Here is a 16,533-nt window from a genome sequence, read left to right on the forward strand (position 1 = left end):
CCTGATTTCATTCATTTCCCATTTTTCTTGTAAGGAAGTGGTTATAAAACAGGAATTTTATCTGGTTCTGTAGAATTTTAGTTGACTGCCTGAAATCTCCATCAGTTTTACTAGCTCTGACTTTAACAGACTTCCATGTACTTCGTGAAAAAGGTATGAACCATTATATATTTAAGATGAAATGCATTTTATGGTGGCATTTCTCTAAAAAGCACAATAACCCAGAGGAAGTTTTCCAGCTCTTAGCTTCTCATGAATCATCTCAATGCCTTTATTACGATGTTTCCTGTAGGGTGACTGCGGATGGTAGTACATTAAACATTTATGGAGCTCTTCCATCTAACGTGGGGAAATACACATGCGTCGCTACTAACCCTGCTGGAGAAGAAGACCGAATTTTTAACTTGAATGTCTATGGTAAATATGAAATCTCACTCTCTTTTGATTTTGCTACCTTAGGAACCTATTGGTAGAAATGAAGGTCCAGCAGTAGGTGCCTGAAGCATCTAGTTTGAAAATCTGATGTCAGGGCCGTTTGCTTTTGGGATAAAAAGCAGCAGTATGGACAACTGTAGTTGAAATGATTTGAACTAGTAATGCACACCCTACCCCTCCTCTCTCTCTCTCATTTTCTGCATGACCTAGTTCCACCTGCAATTAGGGGTAATAAAGAAGAAGCAGAGAAGCTAATGGCTTTGGTGGATACTTCAATAAATATTGAATGCAGAGCCACAGGGACACCGCCACCACAGATAAACTGGCTGAAGAATGGGCTTCCTCTGCCTCTCTCCTCCCACATCCGGTTGCTATCAGGAGGGCAGGTTATCAGGTCAGCTTTTATTAAGTGTGATTTGCTAGACGGATAAAGTCACTGTGCTTATAGGCTTCAACTTTATCTAAACGGTGCTTAAGAAATGTGTTTTCCTTAATTTTTACCATTGTTTAGTTTTCACTTTCGGTATCTTTTTAGAAGAAGGAGGAAACAACTATAAAATGGAATTATTTTTCTTATTTAAATGCTCGTGTTTTAGTAAATTTGTATAAAATAGGTCTTTCGTAGACAGATGTATCATTCCCATATGTATTTCCAAGAGAAAACTTTCTGTGGCAAAGTGATGATGAGCTGCATACTACAGTCATGTGATTTTCATGTTAGCTTCCTTTATTAAGGGATATTAGAAAAATATTCACTCTTAAATTATGTTCTATTTTTAATGGCTTGCTCTCTGTTCCTAATCAGCTTTGTGGAACAAATTGCATTGCAGGCATCTGTATTTTTGATGCATCGTTACACACTTCATAACTAAAGTTTCCCAGCATTAGCCATAATCTGTGTATAAATCAGAAATATTTTCTTTGTATATGTTGAATGGTGTTAAATTGTGAATGATTGGGTCAAACTGTTTTTCAGGATTGTGAGAGCTCAGGTGTCTGATGTTGCCATGTACACCTGTGTGGCCTCCAACAGAGCTGGGGTGGATAATAAGCATTATAGCCTTCGAGTTCTTGGTATGTCTCCAAGATGATCATAGTACTTTACAATATTAAGCAACAGGCTTATATTTAGATATTGACTTGTCAGAAAGAACTAGTGAAATAGGATCTTGCTAACTAGGAAACAATGTGTTTTCTCCCAAAGGGCCCGTACATATTGGAACATACTGTCTGCTCAAATACCCTTCTAACCTGGAGTTTTGCCTTAAGTCAAATCTAAATTTTTAAAAATAACATTTTAATCCAGATGCATGGACCAGTCTTTTCATACAAAGAGAAAGTTCAGACTATTTTCTAATAATATTAGTGGCTCATTTTGAGTATTTAAAATATGCATGAATATGCGTGTGTGTGTGTATGTGTGTGTGTGTATAGACAGAGAATTAAAAACATTCCATTTCTGAAATATTAAGGTTTAATAGTCCAAATTTCTAAATCCCCAAGTACATCTCAGAACAGTTGAGTAACTATTTACTATAGTCTACAAATTAATTTTTTGGATTATATAAAACTTACTCTAGAAACTGGTATTTTCTTCTTTATCCTACATACAACAGTTGAGAATATACTTCTGAAACTATAATATACATTGTAACAAATTAAAGAGACAAACCTAAAAAGTTAAAAAATGACCAAAACTTAAAGCTCGTTTGAATTTTATATATTCTACAAGAAAACCATCCTGAGGTTTTGTTGCTAATATTTTGGAACATTAATAATGAGCCTATCTAATACCTGTTTTTATAAAACAATCAGCAATTATTTATATGCTATCTTAAATTCTGTATTTTAAAATAAATAAATAAATAATAAATAAAATAAATCATAGAAACACTATAGAACTACCTGAACAATTAAAAAAATTTTTAATCTAAATTGGTCTCAAATTAGAATAGATGTGTAAATTTTACCCGTTTTGTTTTCTGTGTAGTGCCACCAAATCTGGACAATGCAATGGGAACAGAAGAAATCACAATAGTCAAGGGTAGTTCTACCTCCATGACATGCTTTACAGATGGAACCCCAACTCCCAGGATGTCCTGGCTTAGAGATGGCCAGCCTCTGAATCCTAATAGCCGTCTGAAGATAAGCACTCAAGGAATGGTTCTTCAGCTCGACAAAGCAGAGACTGAAGATTCAGGAAAGTACATCTGCATTGCCTCAAATGAAGCTGGAGAAGTCAACAAACACTTTATCCTGAAGGTCCTGGGTACGTAAACGTTTAATAGTTGGGAAACAAGTAATAATATTTAGTAAGTAAGTGTAATTTTTAGAATCACTTGCTATGGGGATAAATTTGTAAAAATTTCATTGTATTTCATATTTCTGTTTTAATATTTCTGTATTTCATATTTCTAGGTAATTTACCTAGGTTTACTCTTACCTTAACCTTAAACTTCTGTTTTTCTTGCTGAGTGAGATGTCTGGAGATAGGCAGTAGTTATGCTGGTTAACCAGCTAGGATATTTACAGTTCTCTTGACTTTTACATCATGGTTGGTCAGTGATCGTGCATTGCCTGGTGACCCCCAGCATCACTAGATGCAACAGCAGAGCAGAAAAAAGAGGAAAGGTGAAGAGTTGCCTCTATAAGGACTATCTAGGGGACCTACAAAAACACTCCCATATACATGTCATTGAACAGAATCTTCACGGACCACTCCATCTACCAACTAATACTGAGAATAGGAAATGGATTTTTTTAGCACACTGACAACCCCAACAAAATTGGGGTCTGTTAAGGTGAAAGAAACAAATAGGGGTAGGTACCTAAAAGCAGGAAATAAGTGATATTAGTCCAAGTAAATAGCATTGGATCTAAGAGGAAAAAATGTATTTGGAAATAATTGCAGGTAGAAGTATTAGGACTTCCTTGTGGATTTGGTTATAGGGTAGTAATGAAGAAGATATCAAGGATGGCTCTGAGTTTCTGGCATATATGACTGTTGATTGGTAGATCCATCTCATAAATGCAGGAAATGTGGAAAGGGACAAGGTTTTGAGGAATAAGGTAATAGGTGTTTTTCTGAATCCATGTTAAAATTTGAAATAGTGTCCAAATATTCCACTGGAGATATTAATCTGATAATTGCATTTGTGGATTTCAAGCTCAGAAGACAGAGATAAGCTAAAAACATGAGTTCTGTAGTCATCAGAGTATATACACCTCCTACTCTGTCCAAAGTATATGACATATGGACAAGACATGGAATAAAATAGTTCGTAGTCACTTAAATTGATATCTATCTGTAAGATCTGATGAGGGTTTGAATCAGATGGGAATATGTTGTTTCTATTATTGCTAATGTTGTTGTTTTAAATCTAGTGACTATAAGCTTTGAGGATAAAGACCATGCCTAATTGATCTGTGTATCCGTAGTGATCAAAACATGGTAAATAACTAATAAATGGAAGGAATAAGGAATTGACTTTGGTCAAATGGAGAATCAGATAAGTGCTTTTGAGTGATATGAACAACATGCTTTGGGAATTTAAATGGAGAGAAATTTTATTGTTAGTGTTGAAAGAAACAAGAAAGGATTTACAGTTTTTATAAATGAATTTAATGACATTGATGTGACCTTCATAGTACTTGAACATGTTCAGTTAGGGGATGGGACTATTGGAAGTTATAGCAGTAGAAGGAATAGCATTAGTCAAGTCACAAAGCAAAAAGAGACTGGACTTGCTGAGGGAGAGAAGTAGTTGAATTTGGTGCCTAGGTTACTTAAGTATATTAAAAGTACATAATTTTATAAAGATAGAGACCTATTGCAAAAGCTTTGGAAGCCATGATGAAGAGTTTTTATTTAACTCAATAAGCAACATGGAAACACTGAAATCCTTCAAGCAAGAAATCTTGGATCATTCTAAAATGCATTTAAGAAAATGGTCATAAGATGAATGAAAAAAAAGAAGTCATGTGGGTCAGTGGTTAAGAAACTCTGACTTCTTAATTATAATCTGGAAAGGAATATTAGATTTAAGGAAAATAAGGACCATAGGTGGAGTTGTTTGTTTTGTTTTTGTTTTTGTTTTTGTATTTTAGTAAGCAGGTTTTAATAATAATCCCAACAGCTATAGTAGACATTGTAGTAACAATAACTCTTTAAAAAATCTTTAATTATAAAATATATTGAGAAACATAAATTGTAGTTTATAGATTATCTCATTGGATGCTCACAGTAATCCTATCGTTAAATAATAGTGCTATTCTTACTTTAGAGGTTTGCCTAAATCCACTAAGCTAATAATTATTGGAACCAGGATTCAAATTCAGGCTCTGCTGTGAACCTCTGTTGTAAACTATATTCCTGATTAAAAAAAAAAAAAAAAAGTCTAATCCTTGGAGCTGTCCAACAGCTATTTTGGCTTGCCTGGTGAAATAGTAAGCTGGAAATGTTCATAGAAAACTTGAATGATCATTGTATGAAAAGTCTGTTTTAAAGGGATTCCTAAACTTGAGAATATTTGGACTAAGGAATATTAATGTTTCCAAGTGTTTAGATTCTTTAACATCCTCTTGAGAAAGGTAATTTAGAAATATAAATAACAAAAAAGGAAATTATTTCTGCCCAGACATAACAAATGTGTTTTACACAGCAATAGTCTCCAAATGTAACTATTTTCTCTTCTGCTTAGTCATTGTTTCCTCTTAAAGTGCCGCATAGAAAAGATGATTGCAGAATTCCACAGCATTTGCCTGTTGCTTTTGTAGAAATAATAGCTACAATATCTCTCTTTAAAAAATGGTATAAGATGAGCTTAGTTTTTATTGTTCCCCAGTCTTGGCAGTTAGGTGAGGCTGTTCTAGCTGAATCCCCACTGCTGAGCTATAATTGCCTGGGACTGGCTTGCCTTTTCCTTCATGATCTCGGATAGACGTGAGCCATCCCTTTTTAAATAGTGCCAGTGACAAATGGTAATAACATCTAGGAATGATCATTTTGGTATTTGACCAATTTATATTATATGAACATAAATTTGAGATGAATTTCCTCTTAAGTTTTCCTAATTAGCAGTAATGTATCAAACAGCAAGTTTATTTTGTTATTCTTTTTAATTCCCTTTAAACAGAACCACCTCATATCAATGGATCAGAAGAACCTGTAGAGATTTCAGTGATTGTTAATAATCCACTTGAATTTACCTGCTTTGCTTCTGGAATCCCAACTCCTAAAATCACCTGGATGAAGGACGGACGGCCCCTCCCACAGACAGATCAGGTACAAACTCTTGGAGGTGGAGCCGTGCTTCGAATATCTAGTGCTCAGGTAAGCGTTGAAGTCAAAAAAAGTTATTTTATCCTGGCTTACACTTCTCACTTGCTAATATAGGCACAATGGAGAAATGATTTTTTTGAGTCCAAATAGATCACAAGATCCCTCTCTCTAACCTTAACAAGGGTAGATTGGTGCTGTGGTATGCATGCTTGGATACACTAAGAGAAGCAGTGGAAGTATCATATGAAACTTGGAAGAAGCAAGACCCTTTAATTTTTGCAAGTTTTTTCAAGGGGCCGTAAGAGAGTATTTTCCCAAGTTCTTAATTTGTGCCATGTAGCTCTTTAAGAACTGGAGAAAAGCTGTTCAACATATATACAGATGAGGCCTCAAAGAGAAATTTTGGTCTCCAGAATTAACTAGCAGACATAAAAATCTGAAGAGATGCAATTTTTCAAACACTCAATTCAGTAAAATTGTTCTTATAGTTTGTGTTTAAGGAAATTCATCAGAAACGTAAATATATTAAAGAGACATGTGTCTGGGATGCCTCACCGTAGTAATCCTCTGTTTTACTCACAATGACGAATCTTACATTATGGATATTCTCCATCTGTGCCCTGATAACCTCGTCTGTAACTTTGGGATAAAAATAGTAATAATACCTTATTACTCCACTTGAGGATTTAAAAGATCATTTAAGATGATATGCTTAGGAGCACCTGGGTGGCTCAGTGGGTTAAGCCTCTGCCTTCAGCTCAGGTCATGATCCCAGAGTCCAGGGATCAAGCCCCGCATTGGGTTCTCTGTGCGGCAGGAAGCCTGCTTCCCTTCTTCCTCTCTCTCTGCCTGCCTCTCTGCCTGCTTGTGATCTCTGTCTGTCAAATAAATAATTAAAACTTAAAAAAAAAATAAAGATGATATGCTTAGAACAGTGCCACAGGCACTGTTAAATAGAGTTAGAATGGTTTCTCCTGCTGCTATTGTTAGGATAATCATCACTCCATTAAACATGGAATAACAAATTATTTAATTATATTCTGTGTGCATTTTCACTGAGGAAAGAGGAAGGAAAGGGACCTGAAAAAAGAGAGCTAAGGGCTATGACTTGTCTACTGTGTCCATCCTGTGTACAGCTCTGGGCTCTGTCACACCGGTGACTCTCGTGACAACCCTGTGAGTCGGTCTTCACCTCCATTCTACACAACCAGAAACAGGCACAGAGAGATCAAGTACTTGCCGGCCAAGGACTCACCACTGTTCAGTGACAGAGCTGGGTCTCCATCCTTCTTCGGCTTCAGAGACCTAACCAGTGGAACTCAGCACGTTCCCTGTTTCTCATATCAAGGAGAACATGCCTTCCATTCCCCTCTTTCCTCTCTGTCAAACATTGCAGTAGCTCTGAGAAAACTGGGGTTAGCTGTCAAACCCCTTACTGAATGAAAACCCTCAAATGTTATAATTTCAACCGATAAAAAAGGAGCCCAAAGAATTTTTTTTTTAAAGATTTTATTTATTTATTTGACAGGCAGAGATCACAAGTAGGCAGAGAGAGAGAGAGAAAGGAGGAAGCAGGCTCCTGGCTGAGCAGAGAGCCCAATGCGGAACTTGATCCCAGGACCCTGAGATCATGACCTGAGTTGAAGCAGAGGCTTAACCCACTGAGCCACCCAGGCGCCCCGAGCCCAAATAATTTTTTTACATAAGGAGACAGGGAACTGTGTGGAATAGAATTATAAATACCAAAGAATAATGATAAAGAAAGCTTAAAAGGAAGATTAAGGCCCCATCATAGTAAGTCTTAAATGGAAACATTATATAGTTGGGTTTAATTAACAAAAGGAGACAAAGATCACATTATTAGATGGTGACCCACAGGAGGTAGCTATTGTGGAGAATACAAACATAATACCTAAAACATGTCTCAGCCTTCGAGAAGTTTCTGGTTGTCTAGGGGATATAAAACTAAACACATGACAAAATTAAGAAGAGAAATAGTAAGAAAATCATTCTTAAATATTTTAGAAGTGGAAAATTAAATATCATCAAGTCCCAAGACTGACCTTGGTTCCTCTGCTCCTGTGTCTTCAGGGCATCTTGTACATTATACATTATATTTCACTTATTACATTATATTTCACTTATTGGGACTCTATCTTCTCGTGTATGTGTCTGTAACATACAGTTATGCCTGACACATATTGGAAGCTTTGCAAATTCTGAATTGTGTGGTAGAGACAGGAGTTTCCTAAAGTATCTTCCATCAAACACTAGTTCTTTTTTAAAAAATTTTATTTATTTATTTGAGAGAGAGAGAGTGTGTGTATGTGTGTATGAGAAAGGGAAGGGTCAGTGGGAGAAGCAAGCTCCCTGACGAGCAGGGAGCTGGATGCGGGACTCGATCCCAGGATCATGACCTGAGCCGAAGGCAGCCGCCCAACCAACTGAGCCACCCAGGTGCCCCCAAATACTAGTTCTATGAGTTATTCCAATGGGGGAAATTCTGTGACTGAATAGAATTGGAAAACTTTATATACTATATCTTTCTCTCCTCTGTGAGCCATAGTACGTGTCCAAAATACTGCCAAATACTACTCTAGAGAAATTCAATTAACTATAACTTTTGTGACACCCTATGAACAGAACACAGTCTAGAAAATATAGCTACCAATGATGACTGTAGGCATACAGAAAGGCACAAATTATCAGGAAGTATTTATTGGAGGAGGCAAGATTTAAGAGTAGACATGAATGATGGTTCAAATTTGGTTAAGTCAAACAAGTGGAGAGGACAATATTACTTGGGAATAAAATGAGTTGATTGAGAAAAGTTGAGTTTTAAAGGCTCTCAACATATGATGGGAAACACAGAAATTATTTTCTAGGCCTCAGTACATTATTTTAAACTCTTAATAGAAGGACTGTGCAAGTGCCATTCTTCTTAAAGTTGAATTGAAGTATTTTTGCAAACATACTAGTCTTAAATTTTTTTGAAGGAGGTTTTGCAGCCTACCAAAAAGTTTTTCCATACCTATAAATTCGGTTTTGAATGTAAGAATTTAAAAATTCACAATATTCTAAGAATGTTCAAGTAGTAAAATAAATGAAAACAGGATTTTTCTGCTTTTCCAAAAGAAATTTTTTTCACAGAAGTAAGATCATCTGTTTTCCAGAGTATATTTTATGCATACATAAGCATGGGCTGTGTCTACACAATGTCAAACATATGAAGGAGGACTAACACTTGCAGTGGAAACTATGCATAGGGTTTTTAAAGAAATGTTTCTGGTTTTAGTCAGGTAATAGTAAACCATGCTGTCAGTCTGACACAATTTACAGCCAGATTATAGAATGTAGCTCTTTTGTTTCACCACATTTACCAAAGACACATTCAAAATATGGTATTAATGTACTTTAAGTAACCTGATATTTTATTTGTTTATTTAATAAATTGTATTTCATTTTCTTCAGGAAGATGCCAGTTGAACTTTTAAGTCTACCTTTATGTCCATGAATGCTTATTTGTTCAATAACCATTGTGTGTCTCGTCTGTGACTTCTGGTGCTAGGTCCTATATATATACTTGCATTTTCTGAGATCATTAAATATACCTAACCTGCAAACATTTTGAGATCAAATATTGAAACCCTCTTAAAACATAGCTTAGCAGAGAGCTAATCACAAATGTGAAAACAGTTTATTAAATTTGATTTGTTGTGCTATCTTCATGATACCTTGTTTTGTGGGAGACTTTATATTCATTCTAGTGAATACTTATTCTCTTCATGAAACCTGATGTATTAACATTGTGTAATTCACTTATTTGGATTTTGCAGGTGGAGGATACAGGAAGATATACGTGTCTGGCGTCCAGTACTGCAGGAGATGATGATAAAGAATATTTAGTGAGAGTGCATGGTAAATTGGGCAAAATATCCTGCCATCTATCATATACTAACACCTATCTAGAAGCCATAATTGATGGAACATGGGGCAACTCCCTAGCAAACCATAAGATATGTTTATGTATAAGGAAATACGTATTTTGTAAATCTGATTCTTATATCTGGCTGATCAAATGCTTTTTGGAAATACCTCTGGACTTTCTGACTCATTTATTTTGTTTCTGCACAAATAATTCATAGTTCTTTATTTAAAAAAATAATAGACTAAAAATTACAGTAAAGAAGAAAATATATCAGGGCACCTGGGTGACTCAGTGGGTTAAAGCCTCTGCCTTTGGTCAGAGTCCTGGGATCGAGCCCCACATCGGGCTCTCCGCTTGACAGGGAGCCTGCTTCCCCCTCTCTCTCTGCCTGCCTCTCTGCCTACTTGTGATCTCTGTCTGTCAAATAAGTAAATAAAATCTTTAAAAAAAAAAAAAAAAGAAAGAAAAAGAAAATATATCACCTAGTCTCATTACACAAAGGCTTTTTTGCATACAAATGTGTTGTCACAGAAATGTACCCTACAGCATATAGTATCAGACATGTTTTTCATCTCTCTTAATGGTTTAATAAACATGTTTTCATGTCAAAAAACATATCTTTATAACATTTTTTAGTGATGGCCCAGTATCCCATTTTATGAATATGCTATCATTTATTTAATCCATTCCCGATTTTTGGATATTTAAGCTGTTCTTGCATTTTCGCCAGTATGAGGAATACTGTTATAGACATCTTTGTGCATACATATTGGCCTATCGGCCTGTCCCCTTAATTCTTTCATTTTGATAAAATTCTGTAGGTACACTTGCTTGATTACACAAACACACATACACATTAAAAGCTTCAAGATTTATTGCCAAACTACCTTCTAGAAAAGTTGGGCCAATTAGACTCAGGTCAATATTATTTCAACATAGAGATAAAAATTACCCTTTATTGAAAGGAACATTTAAAAAACCAAACAGAAATTACTTATTTCATTGTCATAGCCTGGATGACTAGGCAGTGCAAATTGTCTATAATTTAGGTGCCTCCCTTCCTCCCATGAGCCCTACACACAAATTAGACCTTGCCATTAATTGACATGTAAATTCTGTATATAAAAGTCACATTAAAAAGATATATTTCTGAATATTATGAAAATGTCTACATTTCTCTATATTATGATGGAACAGACCCTGATTTAGTAGTTTGGAAATTTGATGTTCAGAGAAAATTCATACCAGATGTGGAACCTGGACAAGAAATCCCTTTTTTGTGCCTTAGTTTCTTTACCTGTTAAATGGTGATGATGTTGTGATTATATTACTTAGCCTGTCATTCATGTGACTGTTGGAAGAATTTCATTACTTTATATATGTGAAAGTACCGAGTAAGACTTTTTTAAAAAGTCTACTACGGGTAACCATTTGTACGATAAATTGAACAAGTAATATCTTAAGTTTATGCCTCTAATTTTGTATAACAGAAGCAACACTTGTTGAAAATGTAAGATGATTCAGATCATTTTTATATCTTGTTTATTGAAAGCCTCTGACATGTTTTTTCTCATACCCAGTACCCCCTAATATTGCTGGAACTGATGAGTCCCAGGATTTCACTGTGTTACGGAACAGACAAGTGACATTGGAATGCAAATCAGACGCAGTGCCCCCACCTGTAATCACCTGGCTTAAAAATGGAGAACGGTTACAGGTAAGTCTTGCTATGTTCCAAAAATCTATTTTGAAGGGAAAAAAAAACCCAGCTGTAGAGTTTTTGGTAGGTAGACAAAACCAAACAACGCCAGGCTACTATTATTTGACATTGGAAGGGTGAGCCAGGGTCTTTGAGTCAGCCTTCTTTTCTCAACCTGTACTGGGGTAGTTATTAACTAGTTATGGGTCAAAAGATAGGTATTCTGATTCAGACACTCTGTAAATGTATCTCCTGGAGCCCATGGATTAAAACTGGATTTGAAACACTCAGCTGTTTCTTGAGAAGGAAGAAATCATCCAACTCTCCAAAGAAAAAACTTCTTACTGAATTTTTCTGGAAAAAACTGGGGCCCAAGGAGGGACCCCCAGGATCTATGTGATACCTTGGATACCAGGAATATAGAATTGGAATCCTTGAAAAACACACTTAGCTCTCTAGAGCTTCCCAAGCTCATGGAGTGTCTGTCTGCCATGACAGTGTGTCACAGCACGGGATCCTAAATAGTCTTTTAGGGTTGGCTCAAAGCCTTGACTTTGAATGCTCTGATTGTTCTTATCCTAGTACTTATGCTTTTTCACCCCCTTTTGTTCTTCCTAATCCTGTTTATATAACCTGTGGGTGTTACACTGTGCCTAATTATAAAAGAAGATTAAGTCCCCTAACACCTAAGGCAGAAGGACTTCCACGACCACCAAACCATACCGAAGGACTAATACCAGAGTGGATTCTGAGAGTTATTTACATGCCAGATTATTGTTATCACTTAACCTTCCTGTGCCTCAGTTTCTCTATTTGTTCTACCCCTACTATAACGGTGGACACTATAATTGCTACTGGGAGTAGATGTGACCCTTGAGGAGCTCACAGACTACTTCAAAAGACATAGAAGTACATCAGAGATTAGAGCATGGAGATGACTCACATGTTAGAGTGAGGTACAGCATTTTATGAAAACAGAGGAGCAAGTAACTGAGACTGCAGGGTAAGGAAAATTCAGGGGAGCCTCTTGGAAAGCACAAGATCAGTTTTAGATGATGGGTAGATGCTGGGTAAGAAAGAAGAAGGGGATTCTAATCACAGGTAATTGCATCTACAAAGCCCTTACAGGAAAAGGAATGCTGCTCTAGCAGGAATTGCTAAGTATCTTAATGTGGCTGAAGTAGGCCTTGATTAAAATCCTTTGATGATTCCCCACAGATTTCAGGGATCAGGTTAAACTACCCCACTTAGCTCACAAGACCTTTCATGTTCTTATTTTTTCTCCACAGTTATATCTTCCATGTGTCCATTTCAGACAAAACCATTAGGTGTTCAGAGACACCTGGGTGGGGCAGTCAGTTAAGCGACTGGCTCTTGGTTTTGGCTCAGGTCACTATCTCAGGGTTATGGGACTGAGCCCCACGATGGGCTGTGCCCCCATTGTAGAGTCTGCTTAAGATTCTCATCCTCTCCCCTTCCTTCTCCCTAACTCCCACTCACATGCATATGCACTCTCTCTCTCTCTCTTACAAAAAAAAAAAACTAAAAAAACAAAAAACTATTAGTTGTTCATAGAGACTGAGTGAATGTTGGTGATGGACAAGTTTGGGCTAATCCCTGCTATGATCAAGTGATGTTAGTACTGGCACAGGGTGAGTTCAACAGTAATGAAAAAAGACATGAGTTCAGTTTCAGATATTTTAAGTTTGAATTACCAATATAGTATCCAAGTGGAGATTCTAAAAAGTACTGAGAAATACTGGTCCCTATTTCATCAAAAATGTCTTTGACGTGATAATCTTCCATGGTATGAACAATTGTTAAATCTGTAGGTTTGTATGAAGTTGACCAGGAAGCTTCCAGTATGAGATAACCTGTAAATGAAAACAGAGTCTAAGGCAATAATAATAATAATAATAATAATAATAATAATACTTATAAGGTGAGCAAAGGAAGAAGAAAAGAAGATCAGAACTGAGAGGGAGGACTCAGAGACATAGAATTAAGTTTAGGAGACATTGGTGCACTAAACACCAAGGAAAAGAGAGGAAGTGGTTAAGAGTCCATTAAGATGAAAATTAAATTGTGTCCATGGTTGTAGCAATACACAGAAGTGATTAAAGATCAGAAGAATTGTTCTTCAGTGGAGTGATCAAAGGAAAAGATAGGTTACAGTTGTTGTGGGTGTTAAGGAAGAAGAAAGAATGGAAATAATTATGGCATATTCTTTTTTTAATTTTTTAATTTTTTTCATTAACATATAATGTATTATTAGCCCCAGGGGTACAGGTCTGTGAATCGCCAGGTTTACACACTTCACAGCACTCACCCTAGCACCTACCTTCTCCAATGTCCATAACACATATTCTTGAAATATAAAAGAGATTTTATAGGTTTATTTACTGAAAGAAAGCAACTGAAGATATAGGATGTGGAGAGGTTTATAAACAATGCGTGTTGGACAGAGAGGGAATGGGACCCTGGTCACAGATGAAGAGATGAGCCTCGGACAAAAGGCTGACTGTTTTCCACAGAGGTGGAAAGATGGGAAGGTTGCATTCACGTGTCAGGTGGGAGGGGTAGAGAGCTGCAGGCACAGGGCTCTGGTGCTCGGCATGGAGCAGGAAGCAGCAGCAGCAGCTGAGAATGAGAGGCTGTCTGAAGAAAGAAGTGCAATTTGGAAGAATCACGGGTGGCCAATGGGAAGAGAACCAGGAAAAATTGTCGTGAGACTTGATGGCTTAGCAGATCTTACTGATGTTCATAGGACCAAAACATTATAAGAATCAACTCTGAAAATTTTTATTAGCCTAAAACCCTGCTCTATCCATATAAAAAAAATTACAATTACATGTTTTATAGAATTTAACATACATGTTTAAGAAATCACATATTCTCATCAGGTAATAAAATATAATCAATAATAGCTCCTATAGCAATGAAAGGCCTAGAGAGGGGAACTGGGTGGCTCAGTCTGTTAAGTGTCTACCCTTAGCTCAGGTCATGATCCCAAGATCATGAGATCAAGTCCCAAATTGGGCTCCCCGCTCAGTCAGGGAGCCTGCTTCTCCCTCTCTGTCTGCCCCTCCCCCTATTTGTGTGCTCTCTCTCTCTCTCTCAAGTAGATAAACAACAACTTAAAAAAAAATAGAAAGGTTTAGAGAAATGGGGCTAAACTGAACATTTTAGTATGAACACTTGTTTCATTAGGAATATACCCTAGAACAACATGGAGGTCAGAGGCACTGACCCCACACACACTCAGTCAGAAGTCTGTATATTACTTTGGAATCCCCCAAAATTTTGCTAATAATCTATTGATGACCCAAAGCTTTACCAATAATATTAACAGTCGATCAACACGTATTTTGTATGTTATATATGTTAAGTACTGTATTTTTACAATAAGGAAAGGAAAATGTTAACAAAATCATGAGGAAAAGAAAATACATTATAGTACTACATTGTATTTTTTTTTTTAAATCCACATACAAATGGGCCCATGCAGTTCAAAGGTCAACTGTATATCTATGTGGGACAGAGCCCACATGGCAGAAAAATCTTACTTAGGCTCTCCCTGAAATATTTCCTTCTTTGGCTCAACCAGAAAATAGTAGTTGTTGATTCTACCTGGAATTTTTTAATGATTATGAACGTCATGCTTCTTAATTTATACAGAACTACTTGTTTACATCTATTTTCCCAATTAGACTTAATAATAAAGATTAGATTTCATCATCTCTATAGTCTCATAATTCTTGGTCCCATGCTTGTACACAAAATAAATGCCTAACAAATATTTGCAGACTAAAATCATTTATTTACTTATTTTTCAAATGTTAAGAGATCATTAGTTTACTAGTCATGGAACTTTCAACTGTAAGTAGCAGAATTCAAACTCAAACCAACAATTTAATTTTAAAGATTTTATTTATTTATTTGACAGACAGAGATCACAAGTGGGCAGAGAGGGAAGCAGACTCCCTGCTGAGCAGAGAACCTAATGCGGGGCTTGATCCCAGGACCCTGAGATCATGACCTGAGCTGAAGGCAGAGGCTTAACCCACTGAGCCACCCAGGGGCCCCCAACAATTTTTTTAAAGGCAGTTATTACCTACAGCGATTGGTGAACTTGGGTTTTAGGTATTGCTAGGTCCAGCGGTTCTCCTCATGTAATCAAGCATCTGTGTTTTTTTTCTCTGAATCTCAGCTCTGCTTGGTTTGTTTTAGATTCAGAGCTGTCCACACATGGTAATAAAACTGCCACCAGCCTATGTCACCCTCACTACCAGATAGATACAAAAAAAAAAAAAAAAAAAAAAAAAGTGGTCTTATTCACCAACACTTCCAACAAAGTCTTGCAGAGGGCTCTCAGGGGCCCAACATGAGTCACCTGCTCAACCTTGGGTATCCAGATTATTGTGGCCAGGAGAGCTGGGAATCTTGATTGTGCCCTTGTTATAAAGTAATATTCTTTTTTCCTGATATTTTAATCATAAATTTTACTTGCTGAATCTAGGCAACACCTCGAGTACGAATCCTATCTGGAGGGAGATACTTGCAAATTAATAACGCAGATCTAAGTGATACAGCCAATTATACTTGTGTGGCCAGCAACATTGCAGGAAAGACTACAAGAGAATTTATTCTCACTGTAAATGGTAAGAAAAATTAACAGTTGTTTCACAATTTAAAATTTTGGCCTAGCGTATTCCAAGACATAGTAACATTTTTATTTCTTAGGGGCACACTCAATGAATTCTTGTGGTTATCCTATTTTTTCAAAAAGACAACATGTAGTTTTTGTATAATGGCTATATTCAACCCATATTTCAAAAAAATTAAAGATACATTATCTTAGAGGATAATCTATGTCCAGTTGTTATCAATGTATCCTGACATTTTGTGTCATTCACATCAGAGCCATTGAGGAAGTCACACTAAGGTTCTGGGTGACAGGTGGTTCATTATTTAGTTTACCTTCATTCATGTTGGTGTTTGAGTACATATGCACTAGACAGAGACTGCCGTGGGACTGTGATTCTCTCTAATCTAAAATCTAAACATCAAAACTTGCCAATAATTGGGAAGATAATACAGACTTTTCCCCATCACAGTCTCTCTGGTTTTTTAATATATAAAACTTTATAGGATATTGAGTGACCCACACAACTAATATCTCTAACACTA

The 16,533-nt window shown here is 36.5% G+C and overlaps 1 protein-coding gene across 1 annotated transcript in view; it reads left to right on the plus strand.

Moving 5' to 3' along the window:
• Nucleotides 1-16,533, plus strand: part of HMCN1 (hemicentin 1) — a 458,039-nt gene that overhangs the window by 363,446 nt on the left and 78,060 nt on the right. The window contains 8 exon segments of the mRNA XM_059412784.1: nucleotides 293-417; nucleotides 646-829; nucleotides 1,412-1,509; nucleotides 2,426-2,704; nucleotides 5,571-5,767; nucleotides 9,553-9,634; nucleotides 11,225-11,361; nucleotides 15,863-16,004. Coding sequence (XP_059268767.1) covers nucleotides 293-417; nucleotides 646-829; nucleotides 1,412-1,509; nucleotides 2,426-2,704; nucleotides 5,571-5,767; nucleotides 9,553-9,634; nucleotides 11,225-11,361; nucleotides 15,863-16,004 — 1,244 coding nt within the window.

This window comes from Mustela nigripes, chromosome 10 (assembly GCF_022355385.1).
Source record: "Mustela nigripes isolate SB6536 chromosome 10, MUSNIG.SB6536, whole genome shotgun sequence".
Taxonomy (NCBI): domain Eukaryota; kingdom Metazoa; phylum Chordata; class Mammalia; order Carnivora; family Mustelidae; genus Mustela; species Mustela nigripes.